This window comes from Marmota marmota, unplaced genomic scaffold (genome assembly GCF_001458135.2).
Source record: "Marmota marmota marmota unplaced genomic scaffold, marMar, whole genome shotgun sequence".
In the NCBI taxonomy this organism is placed as follows: Eukaryota; Metazoa; Chordata; class Mammalia; order Rodentia; family Sciuridae; genus Marmota; species Marmota marmota.
This window is the reverse complement of record NW_026003318.1, coordinates 433,456-452,094: the sequence shown is the minus strand read 5'-3', so window position 1 is coordinate 452,094 and position 18,639 is coordinate 433,456. Positions and strand designations below refer to the sequence as shown.

General features: G+C 39.6%; 1 protein-coding gene across 2 annotated transcripts in view; it reads left to right on the top strand.

Annotated features, from left to right (window-relative positions):
• LOC107160367 (zinc finger protein 14-like) overlaps positions 1 to 18,336 on the top strand; it is a 22,952-nt gene extending 4,616 nt beyond the window's left edge. The window contains exons 3-8 of one of the 2 annotated variants that reach the window (XM_048797507.1): positions 2,074 to 2,193; positions 12,447 to 12,573; positions 12,840 to 12,900; positions 13,476 to 13,577; positions 13,694 to 14,817; positions 14,902 to 18,336. In XM_048797507.1, the coding sequence (XP_048653464.1) occupies positions 2,164 to 2,193; positions 12,447 to 12,573; positions 12,840 to 12,900; positions 13,476 to 13,577; positions 13,694 to 14,817; positions 14,902 to 15,029 (1,572 nt within the window). In that variant the 5' untranslated portion in view covers positions 2,074 to 2,163 and the 3' untranslated portion in view covers positions 15,030 to 18,336. Of the gene's footprint in view, positions 1 to 2,073; positions 2,194 to 12,446; positions 12,574 to 12,839; positions 12,901 to 13,475; positions 13,578 to 13,693 lie in introns of both variants that reach the window. The other variant, XM_048797506.1, reaches the window with a different exon arrangement.
• The last annotated feature ends 303 nt before the right edge of the window (positions 18,337 to 18,639 follow it).

Here is an 18,639-nt window from a genome sequence, read left to right as displayed (position 1 = left end):
TTTTTTTTGTATTTTTTGATTTAGACACAGAGTCTCACTGAGTTGCTTAGTGCCTCCCTTTTGCTGAGGCCAACTTTAACTCATGATCTCCTGCCTCAGCCTCAATAGCTTCTGGGATTATAGGTGTGCCCTACCATGCCTGGCCAGGAATTTCATTTCTTCATTGAACTTAGTATTTTTATGTTCTTGGTTAACATTTATTTGGATAGAGTAATTTGATGTAAAGAAGAACTGAGAGTTCTTGATATAATTGTGTGTGTGTGTGTGTGTGTGTGTGTGTGTGTGGTGCTGGTGGGGATTCAAATTAAGGCCTCATGCATGTGAGGCAAGCACTCTACCAACTGAGCTGTATCCCCAGCCCTTTGAAATATATTTTTAATGCTCAGTGTAGTCAGATTCTAAACTCCCATACATCCCCACCCAAACAGAGATGACTTGGCCCTGGGCAGGCTGCCCTGGTCTCTGCTACCTCTTCCTGAAGGTGCGGACAGTGCTGATTCTTTCTATCATTCCTGGTTGTTTACCCATGTGTGAGGAAGCAGAATGTTACTTGGTTTTGTCTTATTTGAGTTTTCAATAACTTTGTGTTACCATTAGTACTGTATTACTGTGGGACCGTAACATGTAGTATGTGGTCTCTGTCTCAGTTGGTTAGACTCATGTTGCTGTTTTAGGCTGTGGTTCTCCCAGGTCCCTCCACTGTTTTTGCTTTGGGACCCTGACTTGTTTTGAGTGTAATTTTTATGTTCTTGATAATTCCATTCTTTTTTAAAAATTTGGCCCCTAAGTATGCACACTTTATGTTGTACACATTGGGAAATCATCAGGCTATTGATTATGGATAAACTACATTGCACTGTATGGATCAGCTCTCTGGCCTTTAATCCTTGTGTGTATATCTCTAATACATGTCTGTTCTTGTTTACTTCCATGTGGATGTACCTTGCTTTTTACTGAATACTATTTCTATGAGCATTTTTTTGTGTATTTTCATGTTCTTGGAAAGGTTTTCAGTAATTTTCTAAAATGTAATTCAGTTAAAACTCAATTCAAATTTAATTCGTTTGTGAGGTAATTTCTTCTTTCCTTTAATATTCCCTCAACATGAATTTATTTTTCTTTGTAAAGACTGCAGACATTTCCCCTGAGGTAGGGCAACCTTCTTGTACCCTTTTGTTGTTTCATGCAGGAGCCTCATTTTTCATAGATGTGAGTGTATCAATCTCTTCCTTTGGAATTTCTTTGTCTTCTTATTCAGAAAACCTATAGGACAGGGGGCATGATGGGTTTCAAGAGAGAAATACTTAGTTGTTCCCTCCTGGCCACCAGGGAATGAGCCCTCTAGGGGCCAGCTGTCAGAGCCTGGCTCCCAACTTGGGAATGTGCTTACCTCTCTGCAAGTGGGTTTTCATTCTGTACTGTGGGTGAAGCAGTCTCCTTACATGAGGTGGTTCAAGGGCTTGCTTTTCCATTCATTGAATTCTTTTTTATTATTGCCATATAATTAGTTTTTCATGCACTTATTAATTGTATTTCCTGATTGTCTTTTTATTTTCTTGGGTGAAAAAGAGTTGATTGAGAGTGAAAGTGTGAGGAGGCCTTAGCCATGCAGCCTTGGCTGCTTCTCAAGTGATAGATGCCTGTCTCCCTCCCTTCCATTCTGGCCAGACCTGGCACCTACCTTCTCTGAGGTCAGGGTTGGCTGCCTTGAACACCAAGGCTGTAATTCCTCACACATGCTTGTGTTTCTGTGCCCAGAGGAGCAGGAAGACAACAGAGCCGGCTGTGGAGAGCTGTCTCAGCCCTGTCTAAGTGGAAATGTCCCTCTGATGGGGCAGGTCCCCTTGCAGGGAGGAAATGCTGTCTGAAAAGGACTTTTGCCAAGACTCTGTCCTTCTGGACTATTTACCCAGGACTCGGCTACATCTCCTGTCACTCAGGGCCCCAAGTTTGTATATGTGGCTGGGGTATGCAGGGGTCTTATGAACCCTGGGCAGGTAGCAGGCAGCTGGTGGGAGGGGGTGGTCTTCCACAGTCTCAGAGGCCTTCATCTCTCACCCTGTGCATCTCCAGGACTGTGTCTTCTCTGCTGCATGAGGCCCAAGTGGCTGTGTCTCAGATCTGTCTCCCTGTGACCTACACCTGCTGAGATCCATAGGAAGGATGTCTGGACTCCTCAGAAGGCAGGAAGTGGTGAGTGTGTGGGGCCAAGTCAGATCACAGGGGTGGGGGGTGGGGGAAGGTGGGCTGTTTAGAACTGGTGGGAACCATCTTGGCTGGACTCTGGCCTCCCAACTGTCGGCTCCAGAGTCAGCCAAGCCAGACCTGAGTCAGATGCTGCTATAGCTCAGCCCTTGATGCCTTCAGCTTATGGTATGGGCTGGTCCATGGTGGGTTCCCAGTGTGCTGCCTGGTCTGCCTGATCTTTGGAAGAACCTTCTATGCCCAGCTGGACCTCAGTCCCAGCCCCTTAGTGTGCAGTGAAGGTAGAGGACCTCATGGATCCTGCCTCGGGTGTGGGTCTCCTGTGTGAAGGATGCTGGTTTGAGGGGTCCCTGTCCTTCCCTCCCCAAAAGTCACCCTGCTTTCCCCCATCTAGGGCCTGCTAGGGCTCTCAGTAGATCTTCAAAATTTCTGCTCTTTGATGACATTGCTGGAATCCACATTCTTCTCCAGCTCACAGCATTATCAACTTTCTGCTCCTCACACTACATTCAAGTGGGCACAGCCTCAAAGATGTGTCTTCTGTTGATGAGTTTGCCCTGTGGTGAGAGCAGTGCAGAGTCACCCGGAGCTCCACTGTGAAACAACTTCCTGTCTCTCTTCCTTTACCTTCCCCACCAGAGATGCCAGGATATCTTTGTGTAGGAGTTTCTTTTGTACTCTTCTGGGGTCCTGTTTCTTTAGCCACTGTCCTGTCCTTTTCTGGGGCTACCTCTGGTACCAAAAGCTGTCCTGTGTCCTGCAGGGTGCAGGGAATTTTAGGCCCTGGGTCACCTCCTTCTAAAGGGCAACCTGAGGTATGGGGTACAGACTATCAGGAGAGTAGCTGGGGGCCCATTGGCTGAGGAATGTGCTAGAACAGGCCTCATCTTGACAGATCCCTCCTAGCGATATTGTCTCCCCCATGCCCTGTTCCCATCCCTTGGAGACAGGTGGACAGTGAGCCTGTGGATGCTGGTGCTCAGGGGCCAGGTCAGCAATGATTCCTGCCCTTGCATTCTCTCACAGTTGTGTAGGAGGAAAACTCTCCCAGAGCATAAGGACCACCCACCCCAGTGCAGTGCTGTGCAAACCTGAAAGCCTCATAGACTGGAGTCATGGTCCAGGTCTCCTGGATCATGGAGTGTTTCAGTGAGCAGGACCAGGTGGGAGGATGCCCAGCTCATAGGGACCTTACCTGCTCCTTGAGCTTGAGACATCTGTGCTCCCTCAGCCCCAGCCTTTTCTGTGTTCCTCACTTTGAAATGAGTGCTTCCTTATTTGAGACTCAGGTTTTCCTTAAATGTGAAATGTATTTATTCAGGGGTGAGCAAGGTGAAATATTCTGTTTTTTTTTTTTTTTGAAAAGTCTTTTCTGTTATCATTTCATTCATTGGACATATTTTGGGAATTTAAGAAAAAAAGTCCCTAATAGGCTATGGTGTCTTTTTCATGTCCTTTGTGGTATTGAGTGTCATACCCAGGGCATTGCTTACACTGGTATTTTCTCAAATTATACCCTTCTTTGGCTTTCTATTTTCTTTCTGATTTTATTAGTAGATTAGTTATACATAATATTGGGGTTTGTTTTATTTATTTATCTCCTTGCCAACAGGGATTGAATGAACTCTTTACCACTGAGCCCCATTGCCAGCCCTTTGTGTTTTTTATTTTGAGGCTGTCTCAGTAAATTGTTTAGGACCTTTCTACTTTGCTGAGGGTCACCTTAAACTTTCATCCTCTGCTTCAGCCTCCTGGGTTGCTAGGATTGCAGCTGTGCACCACTGTGCCTGGCTAATGTTGTAGTTCAGTATTTACATAACGTGCAAGCATGGGATGTAATGTTCTCTACTTCAGATGCCAGTAACTCCTCTTTCTCTCTCCTACTCTCTTCCTGTTTCCTTTCCTCTATGCTACTGGCCTTCCTCCTATTTATTTATAGTTCTTTTTTTTTTCAAATTAATGCCTTATGGAGAAACATAATGGAATTTTTTGTTATATATTCCTACATGCACACAGCATAATTTGTTCAGTTTTATTCTACTCTTACTCTATTTTCCTGACCCTCCTCCCTTTCTCTCAGTCTCCTTGGTCTACTGTATTGATCTCTCTTCTACTTTCATGTGATCCCTCATACCCCACTTCTTCCCTGATTCTGCTCTAGCTGCCACATATGGGAGAAAACATTCAACAGCTGGCTCTCTGACTCTCACTTTTTGCACTAAGCATGTTGTCTTCCAGTTCCACCCATTTTCATGCCAGTGGCATAAGTTCATTCTTTAGCATTGAGTGAAATTCCATTGTGTTTGTGTACCACATGTTCTTTATCCTTTTATCTGTTGATGGGCACCTGGTTTAGCTCAATACCGTGCATATTGTGGATTGTGATGACTGTCACTGTAGCGTGTTGATGTTACACTGGGCACTCTGGCTGCTCTCTGCAGGATGGTGCTGAGTCCCCAGATTTGCAGCAAGGACAGGTAAGACCTCCTCAAAGCTTCCAGCCGTGTTTCACTGAGGTGCATCCTGCAGTTATGTGAGATTTGATGCTGTTGTATCATCACAGTGGTCCTGCAGGTTTTCCTGGGTTTCTATGTGGAGCTGCTCCACTGCTGTTTTGGTGACCTCCTGCTCCCCACAACTGTTGTCATTCGTCATCTACATGGTGTTCCTGGTGTGATTACTGCACCCTTGGTTACTGTTGACTTGAAGTAAGTTTTGTGCTCATGACGTGCTAGTCAAAGTGCTCTTCTCTTTTTCAAAGTTGTTTGCTATTCTCTGTCCCTTGCAATGTCATATGATGTTTTCAGTTTCTAAAAAGAAATCTTCACTTAGGATTTCATTGGTAAATAGAATCTGTAGATTCTTTTGAAGGTATCACCACATTAATAATGTTAAAACTTTGGTCCATGAACATGGGATGGTTTTTCTTCTGTTTGCATCTTGAGCTTCTTCCAACAAGTGTTGCGATTTAGGAAATAAGTTTTATACTTTTTTGGTGTGTTAGTTATTATCTATGTATTGTATGTTCTTATGTTATTATTCTATATTTATTCTTGTGGTGCTATTGTAAATGAAGTTTTGTGTTAATTGCATTTCAGTATTTCATGTGTACAGAAGTTGACTTTTTTATTTTAAATTGATTTTTATTGAAATTTATGTATTAATTTTTCACTGCTGACCTTGGGAACAGAACTTGTTTACAGGTTTTCAAAATCATTTATATTTATATTTATATTTCTACTGTAAACTTTGCAGTAAAGGATTTCATGAGAGCCTCCATTGTGAAATCACTTGGATTACCCCAACTTTGTGAAGTGATTTGGGATCCTGGAGCCACAGTGTGACATGGGAGATGGGCTTGGTCACTTAAACCTGTGAAAGTTGAGTGGATGTGAGCTGTGAGGACATTTGTGGGAGGCCTCCCTCTGTGCCTTTGTGTGTGTCAGAGCCCCACCACTTCTGAGGTACTGATCTCCGCCCTGTAGCAGGCTTTCTGGTAGGCACTGCAGTGATGAAAGCCCATCCGATGTCCCCTTCCACTTGCAGTAGAGGTTTTAGGGAGCAGGAATCCAGCAAAACCAGTCAGTTGGGCACCATTTTTCCTTTCTATGCTGATGCACTTTTAAGTTACACATATGGACGAGGAGCAGTGAGCTAGTCGCGCACCTGTTCCAGTGTGCCATGATCAGATCAGGGCGTCAGCTCTTCCGTCTGTTAACATCTGCCATTTCTTGGTGTCTGTGGACTGCTCCCCAGCTGAATTATGAAAACCACAGTGGCATACTGTACACCGTGGCTACCCTACTGTGCCAGAGAGCGGAAGTGCTGGCTCCTCTGAGTGTATCCTGTCACCTGAGACCCAGCCTCCTCCCCCAGCCCTGCTGTACCCTCTCCTCTCTTCCTCACATCTGGTGAGTACTCAGTGCTTTCTGTGACATCAGCTGGCAGCTTCCCTGTGTGAGGACACGCAGTGTGTCCCTCTGTGCTGCCTTCTTCCACTTAGCATGGCATCCGTAGTTCCAGCCTCATTGCTGCAATGACAGGACTAAAGGTATTTTTGGTGAAATTAAGTTTACCTATTCTTTCATGAATCTTATAGATGGTATAATATCCCAGAAACCATTTCCAAATTCAGTGTTGTGAGACGTGTGCTCTGTGTTTTCTTGTAGGAATTGTGAGGCTCACATCTTACTTCATGACTTTGTTCCATGTAGATTTCAAGTATGCATGTGCTGTGAGGTGGGGTCTGACTTCTGGTGTTGATGTGAACATACAGTTTTTCCAGCCGTTCATTCCCCAGGGTTCTTTACACTTGGAAAGATCTGGCTCCTTCTGTATGGGTCAGCACTTCCTGGTCCCCCATTGTCCTCCATTGCCGTATGTGTCTGCATTTAAACCTGTGCTACTATGTCTTTGTTTGTTTTAAATTTCTTTTTATTATGATTTGTTGTATATGACATGGAATGTATTACAATTCATATTACACATATAGAGCACAATTTTTCGTATCTCTGGTTGTATACAAAGTATATTCACACTATTCATGTCTTCATACATGTACTCTGCATAATCATGTCCATCACATTCCACCATCATTTCTAACCCCCTGCCCCTCCCTTCTCCTCCTTCCCCTTTTCCCTATCTAGTGTTTGTCTGTTGCTCCCATGCTCCCCCTCCCTACCCAACTATGAAACAGCTTGATGCTGGTTGTTTTTATCTTTCTTTCTTTCTTTCCTTTCTTTTCTTTCTTTCATTTATTTTAGGGGTACCAGGGATTGAACTCAGGGACAGTCGAACATTTAGCCACATCCTTAGCCCCATTTTGAATTTTATTAGAGACAGGGTCTCACTGAGTTGCTTAGGGCCTGGCTAAATTGCTGAGGCTGACTGTGAACTTTCCATCCTCCTGCCTTTGCCTCCCATGCCGCTGGGATTATAGGTGTGTGCGATGCTGGTTGTTTTAATGACTCATAATAAAAGCCATTATTTATCAGGTGGTTAGTATGTGCCTAATCCTGTTAAGATACTTCACGTCCTAGATTTCTTTTTAAAGTCGTGTTTGTTGACTTTAAATATATGGTACAATTTGCCCTATTTAGTTTTATATTTATATGAATTTTGATAACACAAATATAAAAAATGACTATATACAGATAGATAGATACATAGATAGTATTACAGTCAAGATACAGAATGTTACTTTGTTCTCTTTTACTTTAGATAAATTAATTTTAATATATTTTCATTTAACCCAATGATTACCAACATAATTTGCAAGGAAAATAATTGTTAGTAAGATATTTCATGTTCATTTCTTTGTCCTAGTAATTCTGTGGAATCGAATGTCTATTTAACACATAGCACACCTCAATTTAGAGTAGACACATTTCAGATACTCACTGGCCTCATGTGACCAATGCCTGTCATATTGGCTCCTTTCTTCATCTTTCTCCTTTTAGCGATTCATGATGTAGGCTGCATGATAAGTCCCCTTGTGATGTGGTTTCTTGTTGAGTTCCATCAGAGAGGGACACCAAGAGATGAACTTAGAATATACAGGAGTAGAGCATGGTACTTTATTCTTCCTATAAGACTCTTTTAGACTGTGAGTTGGTTTCTACAAGTTTTTGGTGGGAATAGCTTCAGTTAGGTCACCTTCTCCTACAAGTTTTTCATAATAGCTCTCTCTTCTTTCACCTCCTACCTCTCCAAGTTTACAGAAGGAAAGGTGCTTCACAAAACTTGTTAGTTTCCCTCAACCTTGCCCTTATCTTTTATAAATACCTTATTAAACAATTTTTACTCTGATCTTTTTCATCCTTAAATCTTGACTACTGGATTTTAAATTATAAGAGAGTAAAATATACCTCCTCTCATATCACAGGCACTGTATATATAATGCCAGATTAATTATATATTAAAATATAACATATAAAATACTAAATGTTTTAAAGAACATATTTATATAACTTTGTGAAGAGAAATGGAAAACAAAAAATATGAGATAAACCAAAACCTGAAAAATTAAATGATATTGTACTTAAAATTTTTATGTGAAAAAATTTATCAAAAAGAGTTGAAAGAGACATGAATTGTATTACAGGTCATTTTTGTTTATTTTTGACATTTAACTTGACTTGGTTCCTCCTTTGGTTGGCTTTTTCTTTATTGTAGTTCTTCCCTTTGCAGATTTTCATCATTGTTTTTAATTTCCTCCTCATGGAATATTTTTGCCTGCAATGTTCTGTAGTGCAGGCTTTCTTGCTGTAAATTCTTTTAGCTTTTTTTTTTTATCATAGAACGTTTTATTTCATCATCAAATTTGAAGCTTAATTTTGCTAGATATAAGATTCTTGGTTGGTATCCATTATCTTTTAGAACTTGGTATATGTTGTTCCAGGATCTCCTAGCTTTAAGAGTCTGAGTTGAAAAATCTGCTGAGATCCAAATTGGTCTTCCTTTATAGGTAATGTGATTTTTCTCTCTTGCAGCCTTTAAAATTCTAACCTTTTTCTGTATGCTAGGCATTTTCATTATAATGTGTCTTGTTGTAGATCTGTTGTAATTTTACACATTTGGTGTCCTATAGGCCTCTTTTATTCGATTTTCCAGTTTATTCTTCATGCTTGGGAAATTTTCTGCTATTATTTCATTTAAGAAATTGTGCATTCCTTTGTTTTGAATCTCTGAACCTTCCTCTATCCCAGTAAATCTTAAATTCGATCCTCAGCACCACATACAAACAAAGATGTTGTGTCCGCCGAAAACTAAAAAATAAATATTAAAAAAAAAATTCTCTCTCTTTCTCTCCCTTCCTCCCTCCCTCTCTCACTCTATCTTTAAAAAAAAAAAAAAAATTTTGGTCTTTTGATGGTATCCCATAGTTCTTGGATATTCTGTTCATGGTTTCTTACTATCTTCACTGTGAGGTCAACTGTATTTTCAAGATTGTATATTTTTTCTTCATTGTCTGAGGTCCTCATTTCCAAGTGATCTAGTCTATTGGTGATGCTATCAAGTTTTTTAATTAGCTTATTGTTTCTTTCATTTTGAGGATTTATATTTTTTTTCAGTATCTTTATCTCTTTCTTGAAGTAATCTCTTGCAACTTATATTTCTCTCTCATCTCTTTGTTGGAGTGATCGATTTTTGCCTGTATCTGCTCACTTAGGTTGTTCTTTAATTCCCAGATCATTTTAGTTATGTATATTCCAAACACCTTCTCTGATACATCATCTATGGTGCTATCTATGGATACTATTGTTGTGGTATCTTGGTTTGTTTGGGGCACTTTCCTCCCTTGTTTTTTTTATGATGTCTATGTGTCTTCCTCTCTTGATGTGTAGATCTGAGGTATGACAGCTTCTTCCCTATTGTCTTATAGTGTTCCTATAAGTTACCAATACCTCACCTTTTAAGGGGAGATCAATATTACAGCACTTAATGTACCCAATGTGCAGCCATAGATCAGTTAGCTTCTATTTTTATATTTACAATTTTGTCACTATAATCAGAATGATGAGTTTGGTTATCTTCTACCATATAGTCAATAGGTTTCTGTAATGGTTTACAGTTTCTAGGTAGAAGAGAGGGTGGGGCTTGGCTGAGATGTTTATGAGGTAGGATGTGAGAGAATGGAGGTATTAGATTATATGACTAATGAGAGGGTAATCATTAGTAGGAGAAACAAGAGATAGGGAACCCCATGCAAGACTCCCTGTCACCTCAGCAACAGGATAACTGTTATCACCCCTAGTAGAGATTCCTTTGGTGCAGCCAGGACCACAGGAACCTTGGTGATGTCTTACCAAGTCTTTATTGTTGTCTCTTGATAGAAGCTGCGATATCTCAGTTTTGTGGTGGTGGCAGCCTCAAGCCTATACGTACCCTGATGTTGGGCTTTGGAACCATGCTTTGGTGAATAAGGAACCACACCACAAGGTGCCTTACTACGTATCTCTGGGCCTGGGACAGGCCTCTCCTCTGGATCTTCGGGCCTCAGTGTGGAGGTCGGGCCTTTCCTCCAGATCTGGCCGTGCTGTGACCTGCACACTTTGGTTACTGTAGTTTGAGCAGATTTTGAAATTACAAAGTGTTATGCTTCTTCTTTTTTCTTCTTCTTTCATTGTTGAGTGTCTTGCAATTCCATGTGAACATTAGAAGAATACCTCTTCTTTTTGTATAAAAATGTCTTTGGTATTTGGAAAGTGATTGAACTGACTTCATGGTTAATGTTTGGGGAGATTTACAATTCTGTATGCTGGCAAATACCAGTTATCGTTAAAATGCATCACTTCCTTCAGAAGTATTTTTTAGTTTTTGTTGTGTAAGACTTTGCAGATAGTTTATAACCATTTTTATGTGGCTTTCACCTTCAGTCCCCCTCCTGGCTATTTTCCATTTTAGTTGTGCTTTTATGCATCTCACAATGTGCTGTGGCACTCTGATGTCCCATGGATTACAGGTTTCTCCTCCACTCATTCTCATTGTTAATTCCACATAATTTTAATACTTTGAATTTCCCATTCTTCTTCCTTAAAACTATTCTTTTGTAAAAATGGTTTCCCTTTTTTCCAGCAAAAAAATTGTTTTAATTTTATTTTCACAGCAGAATCTAATATCAATTAATGTTTGCCCATGGAATTGAGGAAAACAATGTATTTTTTCAATTAGATACCAGTTTGTCTTGACTCATCTTTTTTTTTTTTTTTTTTTTTTTGGTGCCTGATATTGACCTCAGGGGCACTCGATTACTGAGTCATATCTCCAGCCCTATATTGTATTTTATTTAGAGACAGGGCCTCACTGAGTTGCTTAGCACCTTGCTTTTTTTAAAGGCGGCTTTGAATTTATGATCTTCCTGCCTCAGCCTGCCGAGACTCTGGGATTATAGGCATGTGCCTCAGAGCCCAGCCTTGACTCATACCTTAACTTGCATGTGAATGTTTCCACTTCTCCACAATACTTTCGATCTCTTTAGTCAATTTCCATATGAATTTGAAATTTTCTTTTCTCTTGGTCTGTCTCTTGGTTCATCTTTCTGCTAATCTTATGCTGTGTTTAATAGTATAATTTAAAAGTTTCTTATTTATAGTCAGGTGTCACTTAACATTCTGGGTGTTCTTCTTTAGGCTGCCTCATGACTGCACAGACACCACAGAGTCCTAAAAGGAACAGCCTATTACATCCCTAGACTCTGTTGTTTCAGGGCTTCCTAGGCTACAGCCTTGCACAGCATTAGACTTTACAAGATACCAAAGGTGATCATGCAGTAGGTGTTTTTGTACAATCATTCCTACAAACACATTGCTTTTTTCTTTACTACTGATAACCATGTGTATGTAGTCCATTATTAACCAAAAATGTCTTTGACCAAAACATTGTTATGTGGTAGATGACTGTATATTATATAAACCAAAGGTCTGCTGTCTAGAACATATTGATAGGTATTACTTTTTTAAAAACTTCTTATTGTTCTTGGACAAATATTTTCTCTTGATGAAGCACCTGCAAATTCTACTTGATTTTCTTGGTGTTATCACACAGGATAAGCTTAATCCCTAATTTCTATGTTTTGACCACTTCAATTAAATGTTGTCTACTAGGGAAGCTCTGAGATTCTTTGTTCAGAGGGTTCTTTTTCTTTTTGAGGGGTTGGGGGACTTTAATCCTTGAAGTTCTAATTTAAGAGTAGAAGAAAATAACAGGATATCTGAAGATAAGCAAACATTCAGTAAGTCCTATGTTGCTTATGTACCCTCTAAAGCACTCTGACTCAGTGTAAATGCTTAGTTTGGTATGATCCTTCCCAAATTCTTAGCTCCCCCTACCCACTAAAGTACCGCTTTGTCAGTAGGCATTTTTCAGAATAGGTACTGTCAGGAGGACTAATATTAGTTCTCTTCTGCACATGAGTTAGTAGGGCTTTATTATTCCATGTATTAGACATGCACCCTAGAAAGACCTTAGGGGTGACCCAGGAGCGTGCCTTATTCCTTGGACTCCACAAGGAGAAGGGTGTTTTTGCTCTGCTGCTACATTTCTAGATAGAAAAGTAGCTATTACATTGGAATGCTTGTTTGGGAAGTGAGTGCAGATATAGAGTACAAGTTTCAAAAACCATATCATGAAATATATATATGGAGACCACAGAAATGTGAGAATATCTCACATGTTGAGAATAGAGCCCTCATGTTGTCAGTCTCTCCTGGTCTGCACTACATGTTTGTGGCATATTTTAGACCTTAGTGGCCTTTGAGGATGTGGCTGTGAACTTCACCCAGGAGGAGTGGGCTCTGCTTGATCTTTCCCAGAAGAATCTCCACAGAGATGTGATGCAGGAAGTACTTAGAAACCTGGCTTCTATAGGTAAGAATGACGTTTCATTACATAATGAAAGACAGAGCACCTGGGAGGTATACTTTGCTCATGCATGTGGAATGTGGAAAAGGGAGTAACTGGGGAATAAATTGGGCCCAATGTCATTGCACTCAGCAGCATGAATATCATAATTCTGTCTTTTTTCTTTTTTCCATCTTTTTTATTAGTGCATGATAGTTGTCCAAATTGTAAATCTCAAAATGCATTCTAAAATCACGATGATCCATAATGACTATTCTGGGTCTACATTTTAGGAGACAGATGGGAAGACCAAAATGTTGAAGATCAGAACACAAATCCTGGGAGAGATGTAAGGTAATTTGTACTCATAAGAGGAATCAGAGCCCTGAGGGAATTCTAGCTTTTCCTATAATTTTACAAACAAACAAAGAAAACAAGCATGATATGAATAATGTTTATTCTTTTTTTTTTTTTTTACCAAAATTAACCTTAATGTAAAAGACATGTTTAGTGTTTTCAAAATAATTGACTTGTTGACTGTGCTAACAACCTGTATTTAATAGCACTGCTTCATTAGCAGCTGTGGAGGAGCAGTTTTGCAAAGTAATTGTTACATTGACTTTCAAACAGAATACAGTGTAGACATGACAGAAAACCAGTACTTTCCCTGACATGGGTAATAGTGTAAGTCCAATGCCTGTTAATAAATGTAAGAGTATTAATGAGCCAGCCATAAACTGTGCTTGTAATTTTTATACAGAAATCATATGGTAGGCTCTGGAACAAATTTGAAAGGTGCTCAGTTTGGAAAAAACCCTCAGTGAGATTCCATATCTTAGGGGTTTTTTTTTTTGGTACTCATGATTGAACCTCTGGGGCACTTGACAACTGAGCCACATCCCCATCCCTATTTTTGTGTTTTTATTTAGAGACAGGGTCTCACTGAGCTGCTTAGCACCTCGTTTTTTGCTGAAGCTGGATTTGAACTCGAGATCCTTCTGCCTCAGTCTCCTCAGTCACTTGGATTACAGGTGTGAACCACCGTGCCTGGCTCCAAATCTTAGTCTTAAAGGATATTTCTGGTAGAAAGTTTATGTGAAAGCAATACGTGTGGACAGATCTTCATATATTATGTTTTCCTTAATAGGCATATCATATCTCACTGTGCAAACAAATCATATAAGAATGAGGAGTGTGGAGGGAAGCCATATGAAGTTAAACAGAACAGGAAATCCTTCATTTCTCTCACAAGTGTTCAAAGACAAGTGTCAGTGCATGATGTCAATGGACCTTATGGATATTTGACGTGCAGAAAAGAGTTCAGTTGTTTCAGGAGTTTTGAAAAATGTGGACAATCTCATACTGGGGAGAAGATATATGGAAGTAAGCAACCTGGGGAAGACTTAACTTGTTCCAGTTCCCTTCGAAAGTATAATAGAACACATACTGGAGAGAATCCTTACCAATGTGAAAAGTGTGGGAAAGCCTTTGCTAGATCCAGTCATCTTTGTTCACATAAAAAATCTCATACTCTAAAGAAGCCCTATGAATGTAAACAATGTGGAAAAACCTTCCCCTGGCCCTCTTCCCTTCAAGTACATGAACGAACTCATACTGGAGAGAAGCCTTTTAAATGTAAACAATGTGGGAAAGCCTTTGCTAGATCCAGTCACCTTCGTGCACATGAAGAAACTCATTCTGCAGAGAAGCCCTATGAATGTAAACAGTGTGGGAAAGCCTTTGCTACATCCAGTCGCCTTCGCGCACATGAAAAAACTCATACGGTAAAGAAGCCCTATGAATGCAAAGAATGTGGAAAAGCCTTCGCTTGGCCGTCTTCCCTTCAAATACATAAACGAACTCATACTGGAGAGAAGCCTTTTAAATGTAAACAATGTGGGAAAGCGTTTGCTACATCCCGTCACCTTCCCTCACATGAAGAAACTCATACTGCAGAGAAGCCCTATGAATGTAAACAGTGTGGGAAAGCCTTTGCTGCATCCAGTCATCTTCATGCACATGAAAAAACTCATACTATTAAGAAACCCTATGAATGCAAACAATGTGGAAAAGCCTTCCGCTGGCCCTATTCCCTTCAAATACATAAACGAACTCATACTGGAGAGAAGCCCTATAAATGTAAAAAATGTGGGAAAGCCTTTGGTAGATCTAGTTACCTTCGCTCACATGAAGAAACTCATACTGTAGAGAAGCCCTATGAATGTAAACAATGTGGGAAAGCCTTTGCTACATCCAGTCACCTTCACTCACATGAAAAATATCATAGTATAAAGAAGCCCTATGAATGCAAACAATGTGGGAAAGCCTTCCCCTGGCCCTCTTCCCTTCAAATACATGAACGAACTCATACTGGAGAGAAGCCCTATGAATGTAAACAATGTGGGAAAGCCTTTAGTTGTTCCACTTATCTTCATGTGCATGAACAGACTCACATTGGAGTGAAGCCCTATAAATGTAAATAATGTTTAAAAGCCTTCACTTCTTCCTCTTCCCTTCAAATACATAAACAAACTCATATTGGAGAGAAGCCCTATGAATGTAAACAATGTGGAAAAGCCTTCCCCTGGCCCTTTTCCCTTCAAACGTGAACAAACTCATATAAATGTATACAAATATAAATAAATTTAAACAAAGCCTTTATTTTACCCCTGTCTTCATGTGCATGAACAGATTTACATTAGAAAGAAGCCCTATGAATTAAACAATGTGGGAACACCTTCACCTGGTCCTCTCACCTTCAAATACGTAAACACTCATACTGGAGAGAAGCCCTATCAGGGTAAACAATGTGGGAAAGACTTTGCATCATCCAGTTACCTTCACTCACATGAAATAACTCATACTGTAAGGAAGCCCTATGAATGTAAACAATGTGGGAAAGACTTTGTATTAAGCTCTCAGCTTCACAAACATAAAAGAACTCATATAAGAAAGAAGCCCTATGAATGTAAACAACCTTGAAGAGGTTTGGCTATATTCAGTCAGCTTCGCTCACATGAATGAACTTATATAGGAAATGAGACCTATGAATGTAAACAAAGTGAGAAAGCCTTCACTAGGTCCTCTTACCTTCAAATACATAATTAAACTCATACTGGAGAGAAGCCCTATGAATTTAAGCAGTGTGGCAAAGCCTTCACGCAGTCCATTCCACTTCATCCACATGAACGAATTCATACAGGAAAGAATGTTATGAATGTAAACAACATGGGAAAGGCTTTGCTTCATTTGATGGCTTTTAGTCCCGTGAAAAAACTGATACTGGAGAGAAGCCTCATGTATGTAAGCATTGTGGTCAAACTTAGTTTTACCATTCATCTTCACATGCATGAACACACTTACCCTGGAGAGAAGCTCTATGAAGATAAATAATGTATTAAAATTTTCATATTTTCTCCCTTTTCCTAAAATATAAGTGAACAATCTCATAGAGGAGAAAGACCCTATGACGTAAGTGTTGTGGTAACAACTTCAATAGTTTGGCTTCTTCAAATACATAAGAAAACTCATAATGGGAAAAAACATTATGAATGTATACAAGGAAAGCCTTTACTTCTTCCTGTGGGTTTTACATACATATATTTATTCTAAAGAAGAGTCATTTGAATGTAAACAGTAGGGCAAAACATTTACAAGTTGTGATTGTCTTCATGTACATGAAATAAATCATACTGGAGAGAGGCCTCTTGAATATAAACAGTGTGGTACACCCTTTGCTTATTCCAATTCAGTTTGAAAACACCAGAGAACTCATACTGCAGAGAGCCTGTATGAATGTAAACAGTCTGGAAAAGTTTAGTACTTCCACTCACCTTCAAGAACAGATGCACTTATACTGCTGAGCAAGTATAATGTAAGCAATGCCGGAAAGGTTTCACTTATTGTTATCAGCTTTAAATCATAAATTCATACTGGATAGAAGTATTATGGCTGTCAAAATGTGTGAAAGCCTTTAATTGATCTTTCTACCTTCAAATACAAGAACAAACACACTGGTGAGTGTTATGGTTTGAGTCTAATCAATATAGATTATAGATTGTAGATATAAGATATTGATAAGCAGAATAAATAAGATAAAAAAATAAGTACTATGGGATAAATAATGTTAAATTGCCCTGTAATAAGTTAGAAGTAAGCATAGAACATAAGTTCATTAGGAGTAAGCCTAAGTAATAGTAGTAAATCATGTAATTGTAAGATTTAGGATTTAAGCTACAGGAAATAAAATATAGAACAGTGTGAGGTGATAAATCAGTAGGCCAGTAGAGTTATAGATAAACAGATATAGATAAGGTTAAATCAATATAGCCATAGACAAATATAGATTGGTATAGCCATAATGACTCAATTTTTATAACTCCTCTATGAACTCTCATATAAGTTATTTTTAAGATGCTAAAAAAAAAATTTTGTTTTTCTGTACTTGAGCACAGGATGTAAACCCATAAATGTTCTCGAACCCAGGATGTAGTTGTCTGTTTTTGCTCCCTGCTTTCTCAGCACTTGTATCCTGCTTGCTTACAACTTGCAGATTCTGTAGGATGTGGTTTTCTTCCTTAAATACTCTGGCCACAGACAATTTGAAGCTGTTCTCCCATAGGGTTGCTTGGACTCTGTTAGGGGTCTCTGGCCAGATAATAAAGACTCTCAAATTTTCTTTAAATTTGGACTTAGAGAGTTTTCTGAGTGATCATCCCATAACAGTGAGAAGCCCTTTGAATATAAACAAGGTAGTGAAAACTTCATATGCTGCAGTTACATTCAAAATCAAGAAGTAACTCATATTAGAATAATGCTATACTAATATAAAGAATCAGAAAAGTGGTGCAGTTCCCTAATAAGCCTTAAAGAAATGGTAATGTAGAAATGCACTTTGCATGCAAAAATTGTGGCAAATTTTTCAGTTTCCCTAGTCATCTTCAAGTACATGAAAGGATTCACATGACAGAAACTCTGAACATTAAAACATGGTAAGTCAGTTTCCCCACTTGCTTTCAAAGCCATTTCACTCACAGTAGGGAGAAAACCTTCTAAATGTGTGATATTTACTTCCTATACATGAAAGGTAATGGAACAAAGAAATGTGTGTAAGTGTCCAATTTTTCCAATTCTTTTGAAGAACATAAAACAATTTGCACAGGGTGAGAAATTCTGAAAAAGAAATCGGATACAATCTTCACATGTTCCAGTTTGATTTATGTGTCAGACTGGATTTCCACTGAATTGACAATAATAGTAGAGAAAAATCAACCTCAGGGAGGGAAGATTTATTTTGGTCCATGACTGGCTGACTGCCTTGCTTTAGGCTTGAGGTGGAGCAGAACATAATGTGGAATGGTGTAGGAGGGTAGACCTACTTACCTCATGGCAGCTGCGGAGGAGGGCGAGAGTGAACCAAGCCCATCCCTAGTTGTCTAACAGGTTTGGATTATGCAGAGTGCAGCTGTGGCCTTTCTATTTTCTGTGTGTCTGCTTCCCTTGATACTGTAGTGTGCAGCCTTGATGGGGTTTATATCCTTGGTGTCTGATGGTACAGGTACTGATTGGTAAAGGAAGAGGAAACAATGGTGTTTGCTTCCAATAAAGCATGGGAGAGGCTACCCCCAGTGTTCTGAGGGCAAACTCCTTTGTCAGTGTGGGTTTCCTTGGCACTGCTGTTTGCCATCATTTCAGAAGTCGGATGAGAAAAAGTTTTGATGTCCTTGGAGAAAATGACACTGCATTGTGTACTATCCTGAACAAGAATAAATCACATTTCCTGAAGATTGACATGATGACTTCCATTGTAGGTTACTGGGCAGCAAAACTCTTTTACTTAACCACACAGAACATGAGCATTAGTGGGGATCAGATGAAGATAACCTGTGCAACCTGCAAGTTTGCATGAGTAACTATCCCCAAATTTTCAGAAGCAATTTGTGTAGAAAGAAGAGGAGACAAAGGGCTGGAGTGTAGTTCAGATGGTAGAGTGTTTTGTCTCCCATGCATGCACAAGGCCCTGGGTTCAATACCTGGCACACACACAAAAAAGTAGTTATGTGTAACATGCAGTTCTAGCAACCTAATAACAAC